Source organism: Phyllostomus hastatus, unplaced genomic scaffold (genome assembly GCF_019186645.2).
Source record: "Phyllostomus hastatus isolate PE091 unplaced genomic scaffold, TTU_PhHast_1.1 phas_scaffold_1066, whole genome shotgun sequence".
Taxonomy (NCBI): Eukaryota; Metazoa; Chordata; class Mammalia; order Chiroptera; family Phyllostomidae; genus Phyllostomus; species Phyllostomus hastatus.
In genome coordinates, this window is record NW_025334004.1 from 7,135,094 (window position 1) to 7,156,831 (window position 21,738).

Consider the following 21,738-nt stretch of genomic DNA (forward strand, 5'->3'; position numbering starts at 1 on the left):
TGCTCAGCTTTCTGTTTTTCTGTAATTTATCATCAGTGATCACTTAACTATAGCAAGTGCCTCTTGTAAAGGTGGTAGGAAGCAGAAATAGAATAGGGAAGGAAATGGCTGAGGAGTACTTTAAAAAGCTACTTGTATCAGATGATTTGCAAACCTGATGACAAACAACCTAGAATACCTAAGAAGTGGCAGATGCTAGCAAAGCCCCTAGCCATTCTTTAACACTTTGGAGATACAACAGCCCCTGAAAACTGGAAAGGTAAAAATGTAGCACGGACCTTTTAAAAAGGAAAAGGAGGTAATTTAGATGATTTGAGAATTAGAAAAGTAGTTAATTTATAATGATCTACAACAATACCAGATAATTCAGAAGCTGGATTTTGAATTATTCTAGACTTTGATTCTAGGTCAAAACCTATATTGCCCTTTCCTCTATATTGCTAGAAGTGGAGTAGCTAGCAAATGGCTGTGTGAGGGATTTAGATTTTTCTAGGGCAGGCTACTTTGATATTTTGTTCTGTCTAAAGTAAGAGTTTGTGTCTCAAAACACATAACTGTGAACAAAGCAATAATTGGTTGGAACTTTCCATCTATGCTGACAATCAGTTTTGGCCTGGGAGTATGTATAAAATGATACATATTTCTATTGTTCTGTGCTAATTACTGACAAGATATGGAATGGTTCTGAACCATTAGGATTTTTTTATCTAAAAGGGCAGATATTTATAGATACAGAGGTCTGGTGGGGTGGGGTTAGGGGGCGGAAGGGGATTGAACAAAAAAGAGAAAGGACTTGTGGACATGGACAATAGTGTGGTGGTTGCAGGGGAGGGGGTAAACGGTAATGGAAAAAATACAATAAAGTATAATTGGAGCTTAAAAAATAAAAGGGCAGGTAACTACAAATAAACAACTGAAGTATGTAATAAGTAGATAAATTTGGTCCTATAGTCATGTTTGATTTGGTTTTATACTGTTTCGAATTTGAGTACCTTTAGATGACATGCATTTATGCTTTACAGCTTTACAATCATCCTGCCCACCACAATCATCTTGTCTGCCATACTCATTTGTGTTACTGCTGGACCTGCGAGGCTTTTGGGTATTTGTAGAAGACACAATTCATATCCCAAAGCCTTCAGCTCTTTTTTTAATCACAGTAATATAATATAATGAAAAACTGGTGAAAAGTAGCCATTTCACTAGATTAATTTGAAGCATAAGCAAGCAAATTTTTTAAAAAATGTTTCATTTTAGGGATGAAATATAAGAATAAATTAACTTTTCTTGGTTGTTACACTGATGTCTAAAATAGCTAAATAAAAATTCATAACATCTTAAATTGATTCCTCTTTCTACCTAATTTTTTTTACATTGGTACAGTAGTTCCCACTTATCCTCAGTTTTGCTTTCCATGGTTTCAGGTACTGTAGTCTGAAAAAATTAAATGAAAAATTCTAGAAAGAAACAATTTACCATTTTAAATTGTGTGGTAAATCCCCTGCCATCCCATTCTGTCCCGCCTGGGCTGTGAACCATCCATTCAGCCAGCATCTCCATGCTGTCTGTGCCACCTGCCCAGTAGTCACTTAGCAGCCCACTCAGTTATCAGATGAACTGTCTGTCGCAGTTATCACAGTGCTTATGTTCAAGTAACGCTTATTTTACTTAATAATGGCCCAAAGCATAAGAGTAGATGATGCTGGCAGTTCAGATCTGCCAAAGAGAAGCCTTAAAGTTCTTCCTTTAAGTGAAAAGATACGTATGTGTGTACACATGGGGAGAAAAACATTGTATATATAGCATTCGGTATTACAAGTTTCGGTCATCCATTGGGGGGTGTTGGAAAAGGAAGAATCACAGATAATGGGAGACTACTGTAATCTCCATTTTTTTGCCTCCTTTCCTGGAAAATCTGGAGTTAGCGTTGATCTATTTCGGTTTAATCGTTCCTAACTAATTACTAGGTTTTGATGTTTAGTCTTACCTCTTTTTCCCGCCTTTGCCTATAGTATCAGTAGTGACATTGGTTAATGAGTTGGGTGCTATGTGCTACTACCATTTAGAAATTTCTAGATTAAGATCATAGATTATTGGCGCCTCATTTCTTGAATTAGAGCAGGGAGAAATTAGCTAGACAGTATACCTTAGTTTTCATAGTTCCAACTTCATCTCCTGGTTGGACTTTTTAGGGCTCAGAAAAATGTCATACAAGTATTCCCCTTGCTTCAGGTGAGTAATTTTAAGTGTAGCCTGTTTTTCTAGAATGTTCAGTGAAATGTTTCAAATAAGATACTTGTATTAATCAGAGCTATTAACAGAAAATTGACAAGAATTGGCAGAAAAACCAACTCAAACTGTCTTAAACAATAGAGGAAAATTATTATCCAGTGTGACTGGAAATTCCAAGAATACAGCAGATTTCATGTAAGGTGAAGCCAGCTGCTCAGAAGATGTCACCAAGGACCCCAGAGTCCCTCCATCTTTCAACTCTGCTTTATGTAATTTGGCCTCATCTTGAGACTACATGGTGACCTGGCAGCTGTAGACTCTCTCATTCTGGTAGCAATGGCTGCCCCATCACAGTTCCAAACCTCATATCCTCATGCCCTATCGTTGGAAGGAAGAGAGAGTCTGCATCTCCACTAGCTGCTATGGAACTCCCTGTGGATGAGAGAATGATAATTGCTACTTGACTTCAGTTCATCAGTATCCATCCTTGGAGCTGAATATAGGTTCACTTCTGTCAGACCAGAGACATGTGAATGGAGGCAGAGTAATTTTCCAAAATATTTGGGGCCTGTTCCAGGAAGGGGCAATGGATGATAGACAGTAAATCATTGATTTACTAAAATGTTTAGTTGTTACTACATAGCTTTTATTCAAAACACACATACTTATGGTCTAGGAAGTCTGGGGTGAAGTTTGTGCTTATGTATGTTTTAAAAAGTTCCTCAGGTTGTTCTGTTGCACACCTGATACTGAGAACCACTGATACAGTTCTGCCTACAGGGGGCACTGTTTCTTTTTAAACAAGCAAAGGAAGAATTCATTGCTTTGCTTATAAACTGAATCTTTTAAAATTTAATTTAGGACTTAGTTGATATATTCCTGAGTTTCTGGTGAGGGCATAAGGATTGAGAGTATTTGGTTTCAGCTGTAAAACTCTTCAGGAATTCCAAGCTAATTTCCTAATAGTCTCTAAATTATAGTTAGTAATCTTTCTTATTTTTAAAAAGATTTTATTTATTTATGTTTAGAGAGAGGAGAAGAGAAGGAGAAAAGGGGAGAAAAACATCAATGTACAAGACAAATATTGATTGGTTGCCTTTCACACACCCACAACTGGGGACCTGGCCTGCAACCCCTGACTGGGAATCGAACTGGCGACCTTTTGTTCGGTTCGCAGGCCAGCACTCAGTCCACTGGATCGCACCAGCCAGGGCAGTAATCTTTTTTTAGAAATGTATTAGCAAATAATTCAGTGTCCCTGTGTGTGAGTCTAGGAAGAGTTACAGTAAGAACCTTTCCTGTCTTTCTTTACTTGCTCCTCTTTCTTTAAAAGTAGAGTGTAGTGAGTCACTTCATACATACAGTTCATGCACATATGTTTTCTCATGATTATATTTGTCGGGATTATAAAATAAGCAGAGTCCTTAGTCTTTAGCAAAGTTCTTTCAAATGTTGACTTTAAAACACATTCCTGCTTAGAACTACTGTCTGAACTGCTAGTGACTCACTTAGAGTTTCTTATTTACTCTTATAGCCTGTGGGAAGCATGGATACACTTTTAAAAATATAAGTAGCCCCCCATCCCCAAATTTTATTTAACAGTGAAAAGTTATCTTAACTGATAGTTTATGGGAAAAGTGGAACCTGCTCCTGTTGTCGCCTCAGAAAAGTAGTAGATTAATCAACAAAGTTCTAGAGAATAACAAAAAGTATTTTTGAATTTTTATATTTTCCTTTATTTTTGCTTAGTTCCTTTACAGAAAATCAGTAGCTTTTGAATCACTTTATGCAGAAAGCATATAATTATAATGACTTCATGTAACTGTAGTGTGAATGATTTCATCATCATCTATAATGTTTCTTTCTTCAGATAGTGTTTGTTTTCCCCCATCACTTCAAAGTTTGAAGATATTTGGTCCCTCTCCCCATCTTACCTTTTGGTTAATGTTTTACTTGTCCCATATTGCTTTTAAAAATCCAGGAAACAGAGGACTCAAAGAACTTACATGTACAACCCATGGACATGAACTGAGGGGGTGGGGAATGCTGGAGGGTTGGGGGGCAGGGTAGAAGGGGATAAAGGGGAAAAAATTGGGAAAACTGTAATAGCATAATCAATAAAAATACTTAAAAATAAAAATCCAGGAAAATCTGAAATAACATTTTTATTTAATTTAACAAAATTCTATGTAGTAAAAAGGGGAATTAGGAAGTATACCAGTGATTTTAAAGGTGGACTTAAATTAAGATCTTAAAAAGATAGTTATTTTTAAAAATAGCTAAAATTTCACCAAGTAGTTTAATGCTGTGAGTTTGAAGGAGAGAAGTCTCTTGATACTGGTTTTTAAAGTTTTGTCAGGCATCTCTTCTCCTCCCTGCTTACACTAAAGGCATGCCAGAAAAACGAGAAGTCACGTATGACAGCCCTAGTGCAGGTGCCCAGGAGGCAGAGGACAGGAGCAAACAAACTGCAGATTCTCTTTGCCTGGGATAGAATGGAGGTGGGTTGAGTATTAAGGGATGATTATTTGGTTCTGGGCTATATGCCTCCCTTCCCTGGCCGCCTTTTGGAGTTGCAGTCTGACTTCATTGCTATAGTGACCTGTATTCATCTGCTTATCTTCAGTAAAGGTAGTGAGACATGAAGTAGAGAGGACTGATGAACGCTGGGGCAAAATGCAAAGTGGTAGATAAACAGTTATATTTCTTTGACATATTGGCATGTAAGTGGTATCACCTTACAGCAAGCATGGAACATACATGCTTAAAGGCTTGAGCCGCCATGTAAGAAGTCCAGGTGCCCTGGAGCCACCACGCTGTGAGCAAGCCACACTGCATGGAGAAGCTACCTCCTTCAGGTGCCAGATGTGTGAGTGGAGAAGCCTCCACGTGCTTCTAATGCCCAGCTGTTGAGTCTCACTCCCAGCCCTCAAGTTGTCCCAGCTGAGGTCCAGATATAAGGGGGCAGTCACCCCACTGTTCCCTGCCTGCATTCCTAACCAGTGGAACCTGTGAGCATAATAAAATGTGTGTTATTTTAAGCCACTAAGATTTGGGGGTTAGTTTGTTACTCAACAGCGGTAACTGGAACAGCAAGTAACATAAACCTTTCTAGCCCACATGATCTTTTTTCACTACACATTTACTATACATGTAGTCAGTACTAATTTGTTAATAATTATTCATTCTGCCCTGGCTGGTATGGCTCAGAGGACTAAATGCCGACCTGCAAACCAAAGGGTCACTGGTTCGATTCCTGGTTGGGGCACATGCATGGGTTGTGACTCATCCCTGGTAGAGGGGGTGCATGAGAGGCAACCACACATTGATGTTTTTCTCCTTCTCTTTCTCTCTCCTTCCCCTTCTCTCTAAAAATAAATAAATAACGTATTTTTCAAAAAATAATTCTCCATTCTGTGATTATTTTATTTGTGGTACTTTTCTATCCCAGCTAGATTATAAACTTTTTGAAGACAGTAGTTATTTTTAAAATATTTTATAACAAATACTCACCTACTGCCTACTTGGTTGTAAGCACTGTTCTAGGTGCTGGAGATAAATTAGTGAACAAAAACAGACATAAACTTCCTGCCTTAATGGTGCTTATGTTTTAGTGGATGTTTTGTGCCTATTACCTTACTCAGAGTCCTGGATTTACAGTGGCTCATCAGTGATTGATAAATGCTAATATTAAGCTTTTCAATTTTAAGATTTTTCTGAGGAGATTAGCATTGCATTAGAAATTTTAGTAGAGGAACACTAATAAGTTGTTATAAGTAACTTTAAGTTAGAACTCATTTTCTACTGCCATTTTTATTCATTCATTACATTTGTTAGTATTAACTTAAATTCCTTTTTTATATAAAGTAGTATTTACTCTCTTCTGTAGTTGAGGAGAGACACCATTGGAAGTTTTTATTGTCTGTCATGTTTGTGTTAGATCTCTGAGTAGGGAGAGAAGAAAAGTCTTTCTTGAAATCCCTATTCCAATTCTACTGTGAAGGCAGGCATGCAGATGGAAAGACGGTAGCAGTGGTTTGTTTTCTTCAACCCAGTGTGGCAGTGAGTAGTAAGTAGTTAGACGTTGTGAAAATTAGAGAGGGAGCCAAAAAAGGCATTGAAATGTGGAAATGATATACAGTGTTTTGATCGATCACATTTACCTTCTCTTACACTGTTCTTTTGAAAATTTCTTAAGGCACACAAACCAAAATACCTAAGTAAGCATTCCTGATTATATTTTTAAAGTTACAACTCAAATGGCATGTCCTCCACAAAGCTTTTTATCAAATAAGTAGTAATGATTTCCTCCTTTGTTTACTCAGGATGCCTCATTACACCTTTAATGTAGCACTAGTCGTGTTTTGTTATGTTCTGTCTCTCCCCGGACTGTGAGGTCCTTGAGGGTGGGAGCTGTCTTCCTCATCTCAGTATCTTTATAATGCTCTTCTTCATAGACACAATATAAATTATATGTTAGTTTAGGTTGTGTTGAAATGTAGTATGTGACTAATAATGACACTTCAGTACATTCTATCATGTCTGAGTGAGAACCCACCACTCAGACATGATAGAAGATATCATTTCTTCTTTTTGTAGTCTCTTAAGGTAGAAGTTTCAGTTATTGGTTTGAGATGTTTCTTTTATAATTTAGGTATGTGTAGCTTTTGTCTAAGCACTTCTTTCTTTGCATCCCATAAGTTTTGATATTGTGTTTTTGTTCATTTATCTCAGAACATTTTCTAACTTTTATCATGATTTCTTCTTTGACCCATTGGTTATTTATTTGAGTCTGTTGTTTAATTTCTACATATTTGTGAATTTTCCAAATGTCTTTCTGTTATTAATTTATAACTTCATTCCATTGTGGTTAGAGAATATACTTTGTATGATTTCAGTCTTTCAAAGGCTTGTTTTGAGGCCTAGTATGCTATATTCTGGATAGTGTCCCATGTTCACTTAAGAATAATTCATGATTTCCTGTTGATGAGAAGGGTGTTCTGTAGATGTCTGTTAGGTTTAGTTGGTTTATATTGTTGGTCAGATCTTTGCCTATTCACATCTATTTCTGAATCCCTGTAGTGATTTTTTTCATTTTATTTATTGTAGTTTTCAACTGTAGGATTTCTATTTTTTTACATAATTTCTCTGTATTTTATATTATGTATTTTGTGAGATATTGTTTTTATATTTTGGTTATTTAGATGTGGTTTTCTTTAGTTCTTTGTACCTATTTTAAATAACTGATTTAAAGTCTTTGTCATATAAGTCTGATGTCTATGCTTCCTTAGGGAAAATTTCTGTAAATTGCTTATTTTTCTGTGTATAGGTGGTACTTTCTTGTTCCTTTGTGTTATAAATTTGTTGAAAACTGGACATTTAAAATTATATAATGTGGCAACTCAGAAAGTCACTTTCTCCTCTCTCTCTGAGAATTAATGTTTTTTTCCTGGTGGTTATTTTGTAGCTTTTTAAAATTAACTGTATCAAGTGGCCGCAGAAGTCCCTGCTTGTTTAGCTCAGTGACCAGCTAATGATTGGACACAATCATTAAAAATTCCTTAAAAGTCTGGGACCAGTGAGCCCCCCAGGGTTTGTTGAAGGACTGTGTATTGGAGCATGCTTCAGCACTCAGGCACTTGACAACTCTGCCTTAGCCTTCACTTCCTGCTTGCAAATTGCTTCACGGTCAGCCTTAGATGAGAGCTTAGAGCCTTCTCAGGTTTTTCCTGAGCATGTGCACAGCCCTGCATAACCTTCTACATGTACATTACTTTCAGGACTCCCAGGAATATGTCAGAGGTTTTCAAAGCCATTTACTGACATCTCATTCCTTAGATTTTCCTTTTGAGCTTTTTGGTTGGCCTATTGTATGCCCTGTTACCCACTGCTTAAGGCATTTGCAATGTGAAACAGTTGCCTGTGATTGTTGTCCACCAGTGTCCCCAGGACTAGGCTTTTTGCACTGGACAAGCCCCACTTTAGGTCCATATAAAAACATCCCTTAAAGTAGGGTCTTCCAGGGAACCACCACATAGATCAAATAATGATAATTCTGTAGGGCTATGGCTTTGAAGGAGGTCCAAGCCATTCGCCCCCCTTTGATGGCTGACAGGCTGCCCGTTTACACCACAGCGGGGGGATGTTGATTTTCAAGGATATTGCAGAGCTGGAGCAGGGGAGGGAGAACAGAAATAGGGTATATTAAAATGTCACAAAGCTTGCTTTCTTACCAAGATTCAGCTATTTTTTTTAAAAAATAAATGCTGTCTGGATTGCTACAAGTTTTCAGTTAATATCCAGAGTTCTGGAAAAGTTGACTTTGACAAGTTTTGCTAGTTTTTCTCATTGCTTTTATGGAGGAGAGAGTGTTTAGAGATCCTTACTCTGCTATTTTTACATCAGTTCCTTTATTTCTTTTTTCCTCCTCTGAGAAGTTAACTATTTTTTTTTTTGCCTCTTCAACTCAAAACACCAACAAATATTTTATATCTTCTGTGATAGTCCAACTTAATTTCTCTCAGTGGATTGGGGTGGTCTTCTGCCTTCTTCACAACTTCTGTTTTTCTGCTTCTTTTTCTCTAAAAATTATTTTTAGACCTGTGAGAACAATTCAGAGTTAGTAAGTCATAATCATCCTACCACATAAAGACAAAAAAGGTGATAGTAACGTTGCCAAAAACATAGAGTACTGCCAGCCAAAAAGGCAGTCTTCTTGGACTTTGAATAAATGGCTAAAATATTAGACCAGAGAAAAACATAAAGCAAAATTTAGAATTTTAAGAAAACTTATTTTATTATCTGCTTCTGTAACTGTTCCGTATTTGTTGTTATTTCACCCTCTTTTAGGATGCTCGACATGCGGCAGAAGGAGAAATATATACCAAACTTAATCAAAAAATTGATGAGTTTGTTCAGCTTGCTGATTATGATTGGACAATGTCTGAGCCAGATGGAAGAGCTAGTGGTTATTTAATGGATCTTATTAACTTTTTGAGAAGCATCTTTCAAGTGTTTACTCATTTGCCTGTAAGTATAAAATTTTTTCAAAAAATTATAATTTTGCTTACTAAAGTATATTTTAGAATTCAATTTCAGTTTGAGGTTTACTTGTTTAAACCAACTTCCTAGATTGAGTATACTTCCTCTTCCATTATTATAATTCAATTTGTGAAGAATCCTAACTTACACAATTGTTTGAAATTTTGGGGTTTTTTTTACTTTTTAACTGAAATACCTACAATCCTCTTTCTATGAAAACCAAAATAAAACTGTGAAATTGACAGTGTAGACTTATATAGAGATAAGCTATAATAGAAGTAGTTTTCATAAAAGTCAACATGGCTTTTCCAGCTAGAAAAGACCAAGACATTATTGGATATTTTCAGGACAGAGATTAAAATAAAATGGGAGCATTGTTCTATCTTGACATATAGTCATAGTGTATCTGTATCTTGAACAATCTGTTGATGAAACATTACCTCCAGAAAATGTATAAGGGGACATTTGAATGTGAATAAGCTCAAACATTGGCTTCTTCAGATAAGGAATGCAAAGACCAAAGAGATTGTGGTGGAATGAACATGTGCTCTTTAGGTATATTCAGAAATAATAGAACTACTGTTAAAATGTGAATGGACTAGTCTTCATACAAATAAAATAGAAAAAAAGTTATTGACTTTTCCATCTCATGATAAGATATATCTGAACACAAATATAAAGTATGTAATTTGAAGCGTACCTGCTTCCAACCATCTCCTTTTTTTAAAATGAAAAATAAAGATTATTTTCCTCATCTTTTACTCTTTCCCTATCAGGAGTTGCTCCAGGGCCCGGTTAGAATAGTTTAAGGAAGGTGTTACTGAACAAAGAAAGAGAAGAATATCTTTAAAGAGATTATAATGGTGGATCTGTGCCAAAGAACTTTGAGAAGCTTACCTAGGGATGTTATTATATTCCTACTGCTGTCCTTGAGTTACAAAGGGGAACCTTTATATATATTTAATTTTTATATCAACTCTTTTCTAAGAAGTACTCTTCATATAGTATGTGTTCAATAACTGTTGAATTAATTTAAATTCATTGTGTCAGTAGAAGTCTTCCTGCTTCTATCCAAAAGCAATCCTCAGGAATAAACACACGCTTGTGTATGCACATCTCCACAAATGTACACCCATCGTGTTTTCATGTTGTAATACCTGGCTCATGGGCTGGCGTGAGCCAATAGGTAGGAATTTTGTGCATGACTGTGGTGGGATTAAGAGAGTTATACAATAGAAACATTTGGGGTAAATGCCTCGCCTCAGGAGGCTGACATCTGCAGAGAAATCCTATTTTCTCATAGGACATATTCTGATGACATTGAGAGAGACACACTCCTTGCCTAACTATAGTACTCATCTGATATTTTTAATAGTTTTAGGTGAGTTTTCATATGCCATTTTGAATTTTTATGGCACCTAATATGTTTTTTTCTGAAAAGGAAATAAATTTTTATACAATGTAATCAAATTTGACAATAAATATAGGGCATGACCAAATAAAAAGTATAGTTCACAGTTAAGAAAAGAGAAAATGGTTAACTATTAGCATAATTCTCGAGCAAAAATAAAATTATTGACTACAGTAAACTTTAGCAAAAGTTGATAATTATATTAGGGCTTAGTGTATTAATTCTCTGAAGCCCTGAAATTATGTAAAATATTCTATTAGATTATTTACTTTCAAACAAAGAAAAGAGGCAATATTATTAAATGTATTATTTTTCTAAGCAACATATGGTATTATATAGACTACTATTTTTATTTAAATGTTTTAAGCTAAAAATGGTTCATTCATTTCAGGTTCCCTTTGACACAAATAGAGAGAAAGGTTCTAGACTCCTTCAAACTTCAAAGAAGCCTCAAAAGATATTTATATATGACATTCAGTCCCAAGTCATCAAGCTTAAGCAGAACTAGTTGTCCCACTTACAGACATGAAGAGTTAAAATATCGGGGCTAGTTTTAGCCCCATGCACTGTCCTTGGTTTTGGTGATGCTCAGGGAACAATGCCATGAGTTAGAGTCAATGGGAGCTGTGAAGCCAAGATGGTTTCAAATGGTTTAAGTATTAGCCAGTACTTAAACTGTATGGTGAAGGTGTTTCTCTCACCACCCCAACCCTAAAAATGTACCTAACACAGAACACTTTTAGTTTAAAATCTGCACTCTTAGCTTTACTGCATATTTAATTTTTTGTTAGTCCCTATTAGTGTTGCAAAAGCATATTTTCTCGATCAGAGATAGTCATGATGTGGCTGCCCGGTAAAAGTTCTATTAGTTCCAAGAAAGTTATAATCCACCCAATAGAATTTTGTTCTCTGTCACAGTCTATGAGAACAGTAGAAATTAGTGGGTAATGATAGTTTTGACAGAGCCCAGGGAAAGAACTTCATCATTTTCACTTTTCAACTGCACTGTGGTAGCAGTAGAAATCTGTAGGATTTGGAGGATCACTGCTATTTTCACTTTAAATACCTCTATTGATGACTGAGAGAATTGGTATATTATTTATTTCTCTCACTTGTTTCTCTAAGAGTCAGCCAGTGCAAGCCTATGCAGGAGATGCAAAAATGAAGTTTCTTTGCTTCCATTTTAATTTACCTATTCATCTGCATTTCCCCGTGCTCTAGCAGAGAAGCCAGGCTCTCTGCTGGCCATAGGAGTTAGCAGCAAACTAAATAGGCAGTATTTATAATAATCACAGGTATTTCACCATTACCCAAAATATTTAGCTCTGTCACTAAATATATTATCTGCTTCAAGGAACTTGTCTTTTCATGACTCAATTAGAGCTAAATACATTTATCTTTTATTGTTCTTGAGGACCAGGGTGTGAAGTAAGGAGCTTATAGGAAGCACTCTAGAGTTAGAAAGACTTATGTTTAAACCTTAGATTTATAATTTACTGACTATGATCCTGGCAAGTTGCTTAACCTTTCTGAGCCTCTTACCTTCTGCAAAATGGGCAAAATCCATTTTCCCAGAGGATGAATTAAAATAATGTGTAAAGAAGTTGCCTGGCAGGGTGTTTGGCATAAAGTAGATACAATTAACGAATGTTTTGTCTTCTCCCTTCTTCCTCTGTTATTGTTTAAGGTCCTTTAGAGTATTAGTTTTATTTTAACGTATTTTAATTTTATCTTGTATTTATGCATGTATTTTAACTATTTAGCTGTGGATTCTGTACTTTTGCATTAAACAACCATTTAAAAAATTGTGGTGAAAAAATCACTATGAAGCATATTTATTTCAAATTATTATAGCTTGAGTACAGTGCTTTCAGTGGCTAAGGGTTGATGCTATTATAGCTAATGTCATTGAAGTCTGATTAGCATATGAAATAAATATTATTTTATCCCTGTATTAGTACTCTAGGAATCAGCAGTTTTTATTACTTCAAATATGTAAATGGCCCTTTTTGTTTCTATTAATTTTTTCCTTGACAGTTAGAAAATACAGCTAAATATAGAAGAAAATAAAAATTATTTATTATTTATAAAAGGATTACTGCTGCTAACATTTTGGCATATGTTCTACAAGTCATCTTTTTAATGTATTTATGACACTTATTTTAAACCTAATTAATAAGCAAGCTTTAGGGGTTTTTTAAAATAAGATTTTATATTAGCTAAACAATTTAAAATTAGAAGAATTTAAAACAGCATTAAACATTCATTCTCCACTTACATGTATATAAATAGAAGAAATTGTTGAGCAGCTCAAACGTATCTAATTATTCTTTATGGCTGCCCAGTGGAACTCAGTAATGTTTCACTGTGAATGTACTCCTAAAGTCCCAGCACTGGTTTGCTTCTGGAAAGAACAAGTAACATTTCATTCCTTCATAAATGCTAATCATGTGTTTCGTTCAATAAAGATATTTTGTTGATTTATAACCACTGAGGGGTATATGTAAATGGTAACAAATTTTTAATTTCTTTTTTTAATTGTTGTTTAAGTACAGTTTTCTGCCTTTTCCTCCCACCCATCCCTGCCACCCCAGCCCTCCCCACCTCCCTCCCCTGTTTCCACCCCCTTGTTATTGTCCATGTGTCCTTTATAATTGTTCCTGCAAACCCTTCACATGTTCCTTTTCCCCTATAATCCCCTCCCCCTTCACATATTATTTATTTTATGTGAAGAAATAATACTTTCTTCACATATTATTTATTTGCTAAAGGGGCCCATTTTATCTAAATGTTTATACTAACAAATGGTCATTTTTTTATAGTAGAAATAAATAGAAGATCTTTAGTGATTAGTGTGCTCATAGTTCTTCCTTTCTAGAAACTCACTATTGTTTTATTTTAGCCATAAAATAATTTTCTGTGCCTTTATTTGCTACAACTCTAGATGTATTAAACTAATCTTTCTGTTGAATTTTAAATACCAAAACTGTTTTATTCCCCAGAAAGATGTTTTCCTTTTTTTTCCAGATATGCTTAACTTTTTACTTTTTGCATTAATAGAAGTGGTGATGACCAATTAAAAAAAGATACTAGGAATAATGAGGTTATCTTTAACATGTGTTTCTATAATTACATGCTAACATGATTGGGTATTTTTCAAGAAAATCATTTTTTGATTAAAAGTATATCTCACTTTGCAGAATAAATTCCTGAAAAGCTGTTAATAGAAAGAACATTTATTAATAGGATCTTTCCTCCCAATCCCTTTTACTCTGAGATTAGAGATGCTTCCAGCTGAGAGAAAATGGCTTCAGATCTGTGCTGGGAAATCTATGTTGGGAAAGCCAGTGGTGCAGCTCTCTTCCCAGCTGTGCATTCAGTGACGTCACGTTGGTGGCCGTAGCGCGAGTAGTTAGACCATGGAAATGAGCAAATCTTACACAGCAAGGCTTTTTCCCCAGATTGCTGTTGAACATTTATTGCACAGTTCTAAACACAGCCAGCTTTTAAAATCCCATTATTAAAGAAAATTATTTACTTTTTATTAACTCAAGAAATAAATCGGTAAATAAATATATGCTCAGTAATAAAGTTAAAATACTATAGAAGAAACTACTTTCAAGACAGAAGAATATACCCTAAATATTATCTTTAAACTCTATGTCTTTCCCCACTGATTTATTTCTCTTTTAAGTTATTTCCCTTTTTAGGTGTTTCCTTTTAGGGTATTTCTCCTGGGCTTAATTGTTTGCTTTGGCTATTAGTGTTTTATTTGATGAGCTAATTTAGTATCCTTTATAAAGTTTTTATGCTTTGGACCGTAGTCTCTTTCCCTACTGGATGTATCTGGTACCACTGGAATTTCAATTTGCATTTTTTAATTCCATGTACGTAGTACATATACAGAATAATAAGTCAAGTTGTCCAGAAGAGTTGAGGCTGGAAAATAGCCACTCCCCTTGCCCCACCCTCAATTCCACTCCCTCAGACTACCCTTTTTCAACCCATTTTTTTATTTCTGCTGGTGGTTATCTTAATTACAAACGTAGAGAATATCTAGTGATTCCATGCTAAGAAGGATAAGGCATGTGTAGCAATCTTTCCTTCCCCTTTTTTCTCCTATTGATTGTAACATTATGCTCTATTTCTTCTTATTATTGCTTTTTTATGTGTTGTAAAATATTTGTATTCCTATTTTTTTGTTCCTTCCATGTTAGTCAGTATCTTAGTTCTCTTCTGTGTAAGATAAAGGTACTAGCTGCTGCTCCTCCGCCTCACGAGTGTCCTGGAAAGCTCCTTCTAGACGCGTTTTCTTATCCCAGACTGCACATGTAGATGCCTGACCCAGTCCATAACGGCGCGGTGCGACTCATGACCCAGTGCAAATGGTTTTTTGTTTTCTTCTTACTCTGGGCCTGGTTTTGCTCCTCTGAATTGCCTTAGCTTTTACCTTTTTATGTGTCTTCATCATATTTTGCTTTTTACCATGGTTACTCTTCCTTTCCACTTCCAATTAGGAGCTCTTGAAGGCCAGAGTAAGAACTCATAAATACTATCCAAATGTATAGATACTGAAAATTCTTCTTATCCTAAAAAAATCTCAGCTAGCATTTGATATTTAAATGTACCCTACCTGCTTCTTCTCCTTTCTGTTCTTATTCCTATTACTAAAGTTACAATTTTGATTATTGTAATTGTCTTCTAAGTAGTTTCTTCCAGTAGTCTCTTCTTAGTTCAGTCCATCCTACATACTAGCGACAGATTACTCTTTCTAAGGCACATCCTAATCTTATCTTATTTCCCTATTCAAAAACTTCAGGGTGTCTTGCTTATCTACTGAACTAAGTAAAAATTCCTCACGCTAACAAAATGTGAACAGTCAAAGCCCATTATTAGAAATAGAATTTATATTTTTTCTTAACCTTTAATGTACGGAAACAGCTAAATGATTTTCACTACTAGAAGTTAATTGCAAAAAAAGAATCTTACTTTTTAGTTGACAATAAGTGTACTTGAATCTTACAACTTTAATCCTTTTAGATGTTTATGAAGTCTCTATTAGGAAAATGCTATGATAAATCTTGATGCAAAATTAAATTTCATAAGTTGTAAGATTTCTGTGTGTATATAGCATAGCATACTTAAATATTTCCCTCCTTTCAAAGGTTGTAGAAGACAGTATTTTGAATTTCTCTTAATCAGGGCATAGTTGGAAGAGGTAATAATAGATGGCTTTTAGAAGGAAACAGCATGCATGTTTCAGTAGGAAGGTAGTGGATTAGGAAAGAGCTGTGAACCCTGACCTGTAAGTAACAGATCAGGGAGATATAATTGGAAATAATTAAAATGGACTCTTCTGCGCCTACAGACTAAATAGATGTATATGTCTAGTACTCATGTACATTCATATATATATATATATATATATACACTTAACAAATACCCTATAACTTTAACAGCTATAAATGAAATAGACAAGATCATTGGTGCAGGATTCATGAGCAAAGTACCATCTTGCACAGGAAGATTCAGCACTAAAAACAAATGAAAATGCACCATCTGGAAGTACTGCCAGATGGTGACAGAGAATTCATGTTTAGAAAGTTATTTGAGTTTTTGCAAATAGGAATAGTAAAGTTCTAGCAATGCAAATAGCATCTTCCCTTTAACCTGGGTTCCACAACAGAAAGAAAAAAAATGAAGAAACATTTTTTCCCAAGTTAAATAGGCAAAAGTTGAAATGGGAAGAGGAAAAGGGACTAAAATATGTAGATAAAAGATTGTTTGAATTGGGATTAGGTGTTTTAAAATAATTTTCTAAAGATTTTATGTATTTATTTTTAGAGAGAAGGGAAGGGAGGGAAAAAGAGAGGGAGAAAAACATCCATTGATTGCCTCTTGCATGCCCCCAACCAGGGACCTGGCCTGTAACCCAGGCATGTGTCCTGACTGGAAATCAAACCAGTGACCTTTCAGTTTGCAAGCCAGCACTCAGTCTACTGAGCCACACCAGCCAGGGCTGAATTGGAATTATGTTTTATTGTGAGCAAACAAAGAGCAAAAAAGAGTTCAGATGCCCTGAGGAGAAAGGAGGCAGTAGGAAAAGATGTTGGTGTCAGAAATTTCCTGTGCAAGCCACAATCTGGTGATGCCCAAGAACCTCTGTTTTCCTTTTTCTTCCTTTGTATAGAGCAAACAGGAAGGAAAAGGGTTAGGAGAGAGCTGATGGGAGAGGTGGAAAAGCCTTGGTGAATTCATATTTCCAGGTTGTTTGCAGGTCAGGTGGTGATAACAAAATGTAACAGGCCAAGACGCTGATATACACTTAAAAAAAGAAAACTTACATACGGTACTATAATACAAAAAGGAAAGAGATTGGACTTTGTGAAGTCTCACCAAAGGAGCAGGTTTAGACGAATATTACATATATGGAAGGAATTCAGAAGATAGGCAACAACATTCTAATCACTTTCTGTTTTTCATTCAGGAGGCTTTAGGCATTGTAGGAAATCTGTCATGTTTTCAGTCTTTCTACCTCTTGTGGGAATCAGTGCGTTAGATGGTAGCATTGAGCTAAATTCTTTTTAGGCGAAAGGAGAGCATCTTGTAGATGCTCTAAGGTCTTATTCTTTACTCTCAGAGTATTGTTGAATGTCATTTACAAGGTTGTCTCTAGAAAAAAACGGTAAGGTGATAATTTCACTTGATCTCTCCCTCCCATTGTGTATGGATTTTGTTTTGTTTTAATATAAATCCTCCCTTCACTTGAAACATTTCCCTTATTCTTTTAAAATCCAATCCTGGGTCCTCCCTCAACCGAAAGTAACTTTAATCATATCTACCCCATTCCTGTTTTCATAATCTGGAATTTAGCCCAGTGAAATGACCTGTTCAGAAAACCCTTGACATTCTACATGAGTATACCCCAAAAGTTTGAGACTTCCCAAATTTGAGAATATTGCTATGTCATATAATTTCTTTCAGAGAGTGCTATAAAAATATTATTGAAAACTATAGACCTTAACAAGAGTTACTTTATTCATGTCAACTAACAGAAGGTAGCCAAGCCACACTGAGATGGGGAGGTTGGGACTTTGCATTCAGTCTGAGTGGTCCTCCCCCGCCCTACTGCCCCCACACCCATGTCACAGAGCATGTTAATCAAATGTGTGCCCCTCACCAGTGAAGCTCTACTGGTCTCTAGAGTTACTCTTAAAAGACTGAAACCTAAATATAAATTCTTAAATGACAAAGTCTTACACTGTGCTATGTTTACATATATGGCTATGTTTATAATAATATATCAGCCACCAACCTATATATATTAAGGTAGTTGGTTGGGTGACGTTTGTCCATTTTACTAATGATCATGTGGAAACCATGTGTATTAGCTCAACTGGCAACTTCTTTGCAAATTTTAAGTCATACTGCGGTTGTGAAGCAGTACATTTTGATGATTATATGGCCTTGATAACTCTGAGCTGGATGCTTATGTAAAGAAATGAGGGTGACTGTACTACCACGAAGCTGTTGCTTTAATAACACTTCCTGGAATGCTTTGGGTTTTTGTTTTTGTTTTTTTTAATCCTAATTCTGTGGCTTGGCCATAGTATGCAATCACCACACAGAAAATTATAGCTCATCTTTAACTTCCCTCACTTTTGTTACATTTCCCAAATGAGAGAAGTTATAGGGGCTTAATATTTGTAACAATTCCCCATTTAAACATACTCCTGACTGCCCAGTTTGCTGTTATCAGGTAGATTTAAGAGTTAGAAATAATCCCTGTCAGCACAAACTGCAAAGACTAGCTTCTGGTTTTCCTGCTGCTCTGGGCAAATGTGCATGCAGCTTTCTCTATTCTATCTAGATTTCTGGTGTTATCAGTAGCTTGGAAGCAGAGGCATTTCTTCAAAACCTTGACCTCTTCTAAACTTGCACTGCTCTGCTTCTCCTTGCATTATCTTTCTGACTGTTAAAATTAGTTTGATGATGTCATGGGTCTGCTGTGACAGCAACGATACTTGAAGAAAGCTAAAAATCTGGGCATTACATGTCATCCAAGGCCATGTTTAAAAGATTGTTTAAAAAAAGAAAAAGGCCACCAAAGTTTGGTGAGTCCTTTGGTTGGGGTAAGGAAGTTTTGAGTGAAATCACAATGTGCCGTATAGATGTCTTTAAGTTTTCCCAGTTTGGGGAATTTTTTTTCTAACTTTGAGGTGATTGCATTCTAGTGTGTGTGTGTGAGAGAGAGCCACAAGAGGAACCATTTATGTTATTGTCTCATATCCTTATGATTAGGAATTGATAGGTGGAGAAAAGCCTAAGAAGGGAGAATGGGAATTCATAATTGCAGGGATTGTGACTAACTGGTGTGGTACCCAGTTCTTTCGGGGCTACAGCTACTTACATAAGGACAGAAAGAGAATATGAGAGGAATATAGAAGTGCAAAAGAAGTATTTTGGAGAATGTTGGGGGTGTTAGAGTATATTTTGATAGGCCTATGAATGTTTTTGGCATAATCTCAAAAATCTGTCTTCAAGATGGTGTTAAAGTTATTACTAAAACTCACTAAAGGAATTCATCTTGATATTTAAACCTTATAACTCATCCATTCCCTATTATTGGGAATCTGAGACATTTCAGTGTTATCGACTGTTCAGCCAGAAAATAGATTCAACTCTATCTTATTAGATAGAGGGAACTTTATGAATTTTTGAAATCATCTTGGGGAAATTTTTATGTTTTATACTAATATTTTAGATATGTTTTATTCCTAATTTAATAACATTCTTTCCATTAGAGTGAGATGTGTTTTAGTACAGTAAAACTGTAGATTAGTGGTTCTTACATAAAATAGAAGTAAGGATAATAGATTTCTCATATTAAAATGTCTACTTTTTAACCAAGCATATTTTTTTATATTTCAATTGAGAAGTTATTTCTCATTTTAGTGTTTATTTCACATTTGATGAGAGTCCTCACTCTTTCAGTCTGTTTTCAAAGGAAATAAACTGTTGCTCTTTAGGAGACTGATTCATTAAAATACTTTCCTTCCTCTTGCCTTTCTTCTGAAAGACTATTTCACAGTCTCATAACTCAGATTTATGTAGCAAACTGAGAGGCAGTGAGTTTGAATACTATAGCACTATTTTACTGCTTTAAGTTAAATAACTTTTAAAAATTAATAACTTTAAATAACCATACAGAATCATAATTAATAAAATTTACTTACCAATGTTAGATTTAATTTTCAAATTGACCACAATTTAATTTCATTTTTCCACTATTTTCTGGCAAGAATTACATAACCTTTTTAAACAAAACCTGCTATCAATTTAAAGAATAATAAATGCAGCAGAGTATTTCTAAGTCCATATATTCCTTTTTACTTAAATAAAAAAGTAGTTTATTGTGCAAAGTTGACCTTTTGTAGGGATATAAAGGCAAATGGGTTCTCTTGGGATCATTAAGGAAAGTAGACCAATACAGAAAGAATGGTTATGATTTCAAGAGCATGTTTTTAACTTAAATGTACTTGAGAGAATGAAAGCAGCATTGAAAAATGCTTTCAAATAATTACTGTTGAAATCAAACCTTCTTTTTTTATTAGATCTTTGAAATAAGAGAATGGTGAGACAGAAATGAAAGCTTCAAATGAAAATTTGAGTGTGTCAAATTAGTTTTTAAGCATTCTACATTTCTCCTACTATTGTATTAGAGTAGATCTATCAAAACATAACTTTGAAACCAAAACAGTTTTTAGCCATAATCTAATAAAATGTGTTGTATTTTTGTTATCATGCCATTTTATGATATTTCAAAGGAAACAGTATCTTTAGTAAATTACTTTGGAAATTTGGCTTGACATACAAACAGATGTGTTTTCTTGATTCCTTTTAAACGGAGGGTTGGTGGTTTGTGGTTTATTGTTCCTGTGATTGGCATTAAAAGCCTTATTTCACAGCTTGCAGCGAGAGACTATTGGGTAAAGAGTGGCTGTGTTCCACAAACTAAATTCAAAAAGTGTCAATCAAGGTCTCACATAGGTTACTTAGAGAATGAGTTTTCTTACTGATTTCACCAAATGTCGCCTCATGCTGTCTTTGATTGGCACAGCCTGGCAGGGAGGATGGATGAATCTGTCACCGACTGGTTAATTGTGTTGCTGGTCTCAGTCTGACATCAGGTCTTTGACTCTTAAGTGGCTCAATACAAAACAAATTAGCAGATTGTAGTCATATTTCTCATTCTATATGCTTTGACTTTGTTGAATGCAGTCCATAAATCATATTGACTGACACACAAGTAAATGATGAAAGCTGCTTTTGAGACATGGATCTAGAAAGCAGCACTGTGAAGGTGCCATGGAAGGATGCATATGGTTGACCCTTTGGGAATTTCCTAGGAGCCAAATGTCTCTTTACCACAATTGTTCTTAAAAGAAAAGCTTTTGGGTAATGCAAAAAGGATCTAATATGTCAGCAGATTCTCTTTTACAAGTTCCTTTGAAATATAAGAAGTTTGTCTAAGGGTGTTCCCTTTTTGCAAGTTGTTTTTCAGCAAAATGTTAGAGCTTAGTAAAAAAGTAGTTACCTTTAAAAGTTTGGCAGGTGTTTTTACTTACTTATTGAACTTTGTGTTGGTAAGAGGAAAGAAACTGTTAACAATAGTTGCAATTAATTTTTCAGATGAGGGCAGCAAAAATTTCTAGGTGTTTCAAATTTATTCAATGTGCTATGTTTCCTCAGCCACTTCACTTAATTGTTTTGGCCTTGTTAGTTACAAGGTTAAAAACCAGAGTATCTCTAATGGAAAAGTCTAGTTTTTAAAGATAATTGTAAGACTACTTTGATTATTTTTGTCCTAGAAAATGATATATTATTAAGAGCATCAACAATAGTAGCAATAATAGTGTTCAGAAAGGGGTGTTTTGGTTGCACTAAAGTGTATTAAGTGCTACAGGCATCAAAAATGGATTGCCAAAGATATTTTTGGGGGGTGCGCAAATATTTGGAAAATTAAAAATTTTCAATATAATAAAAATAAATAT

At 35.2% G+C, this 21,738-nt stretch overlaps 1 protein-coding gene across 2 annotated transcripts in view; it reads left to right on the forward strand.

The window, feature by feature from the left end:
* EXOC6 (exocyst complex component 6) overlaps positions 1-21,738 on the forward strand; it is a 173,071-nt gene that overhangs the window by 100,180 nt on the left and 51,153 nt on the right. For both annotated transcript variants that reach the window (XM_045854451.1, XM_045854452.1), the window contains one exon: positions 9,082-9,261. In XM_045854451.1, the coding sequence (XP_045710407.1) occupies positions 9,082-9,261 (180 nt within the window). The remainder of the gene's footprint in view (positions 1-9,081; positions 9,262-21,738) is intronic.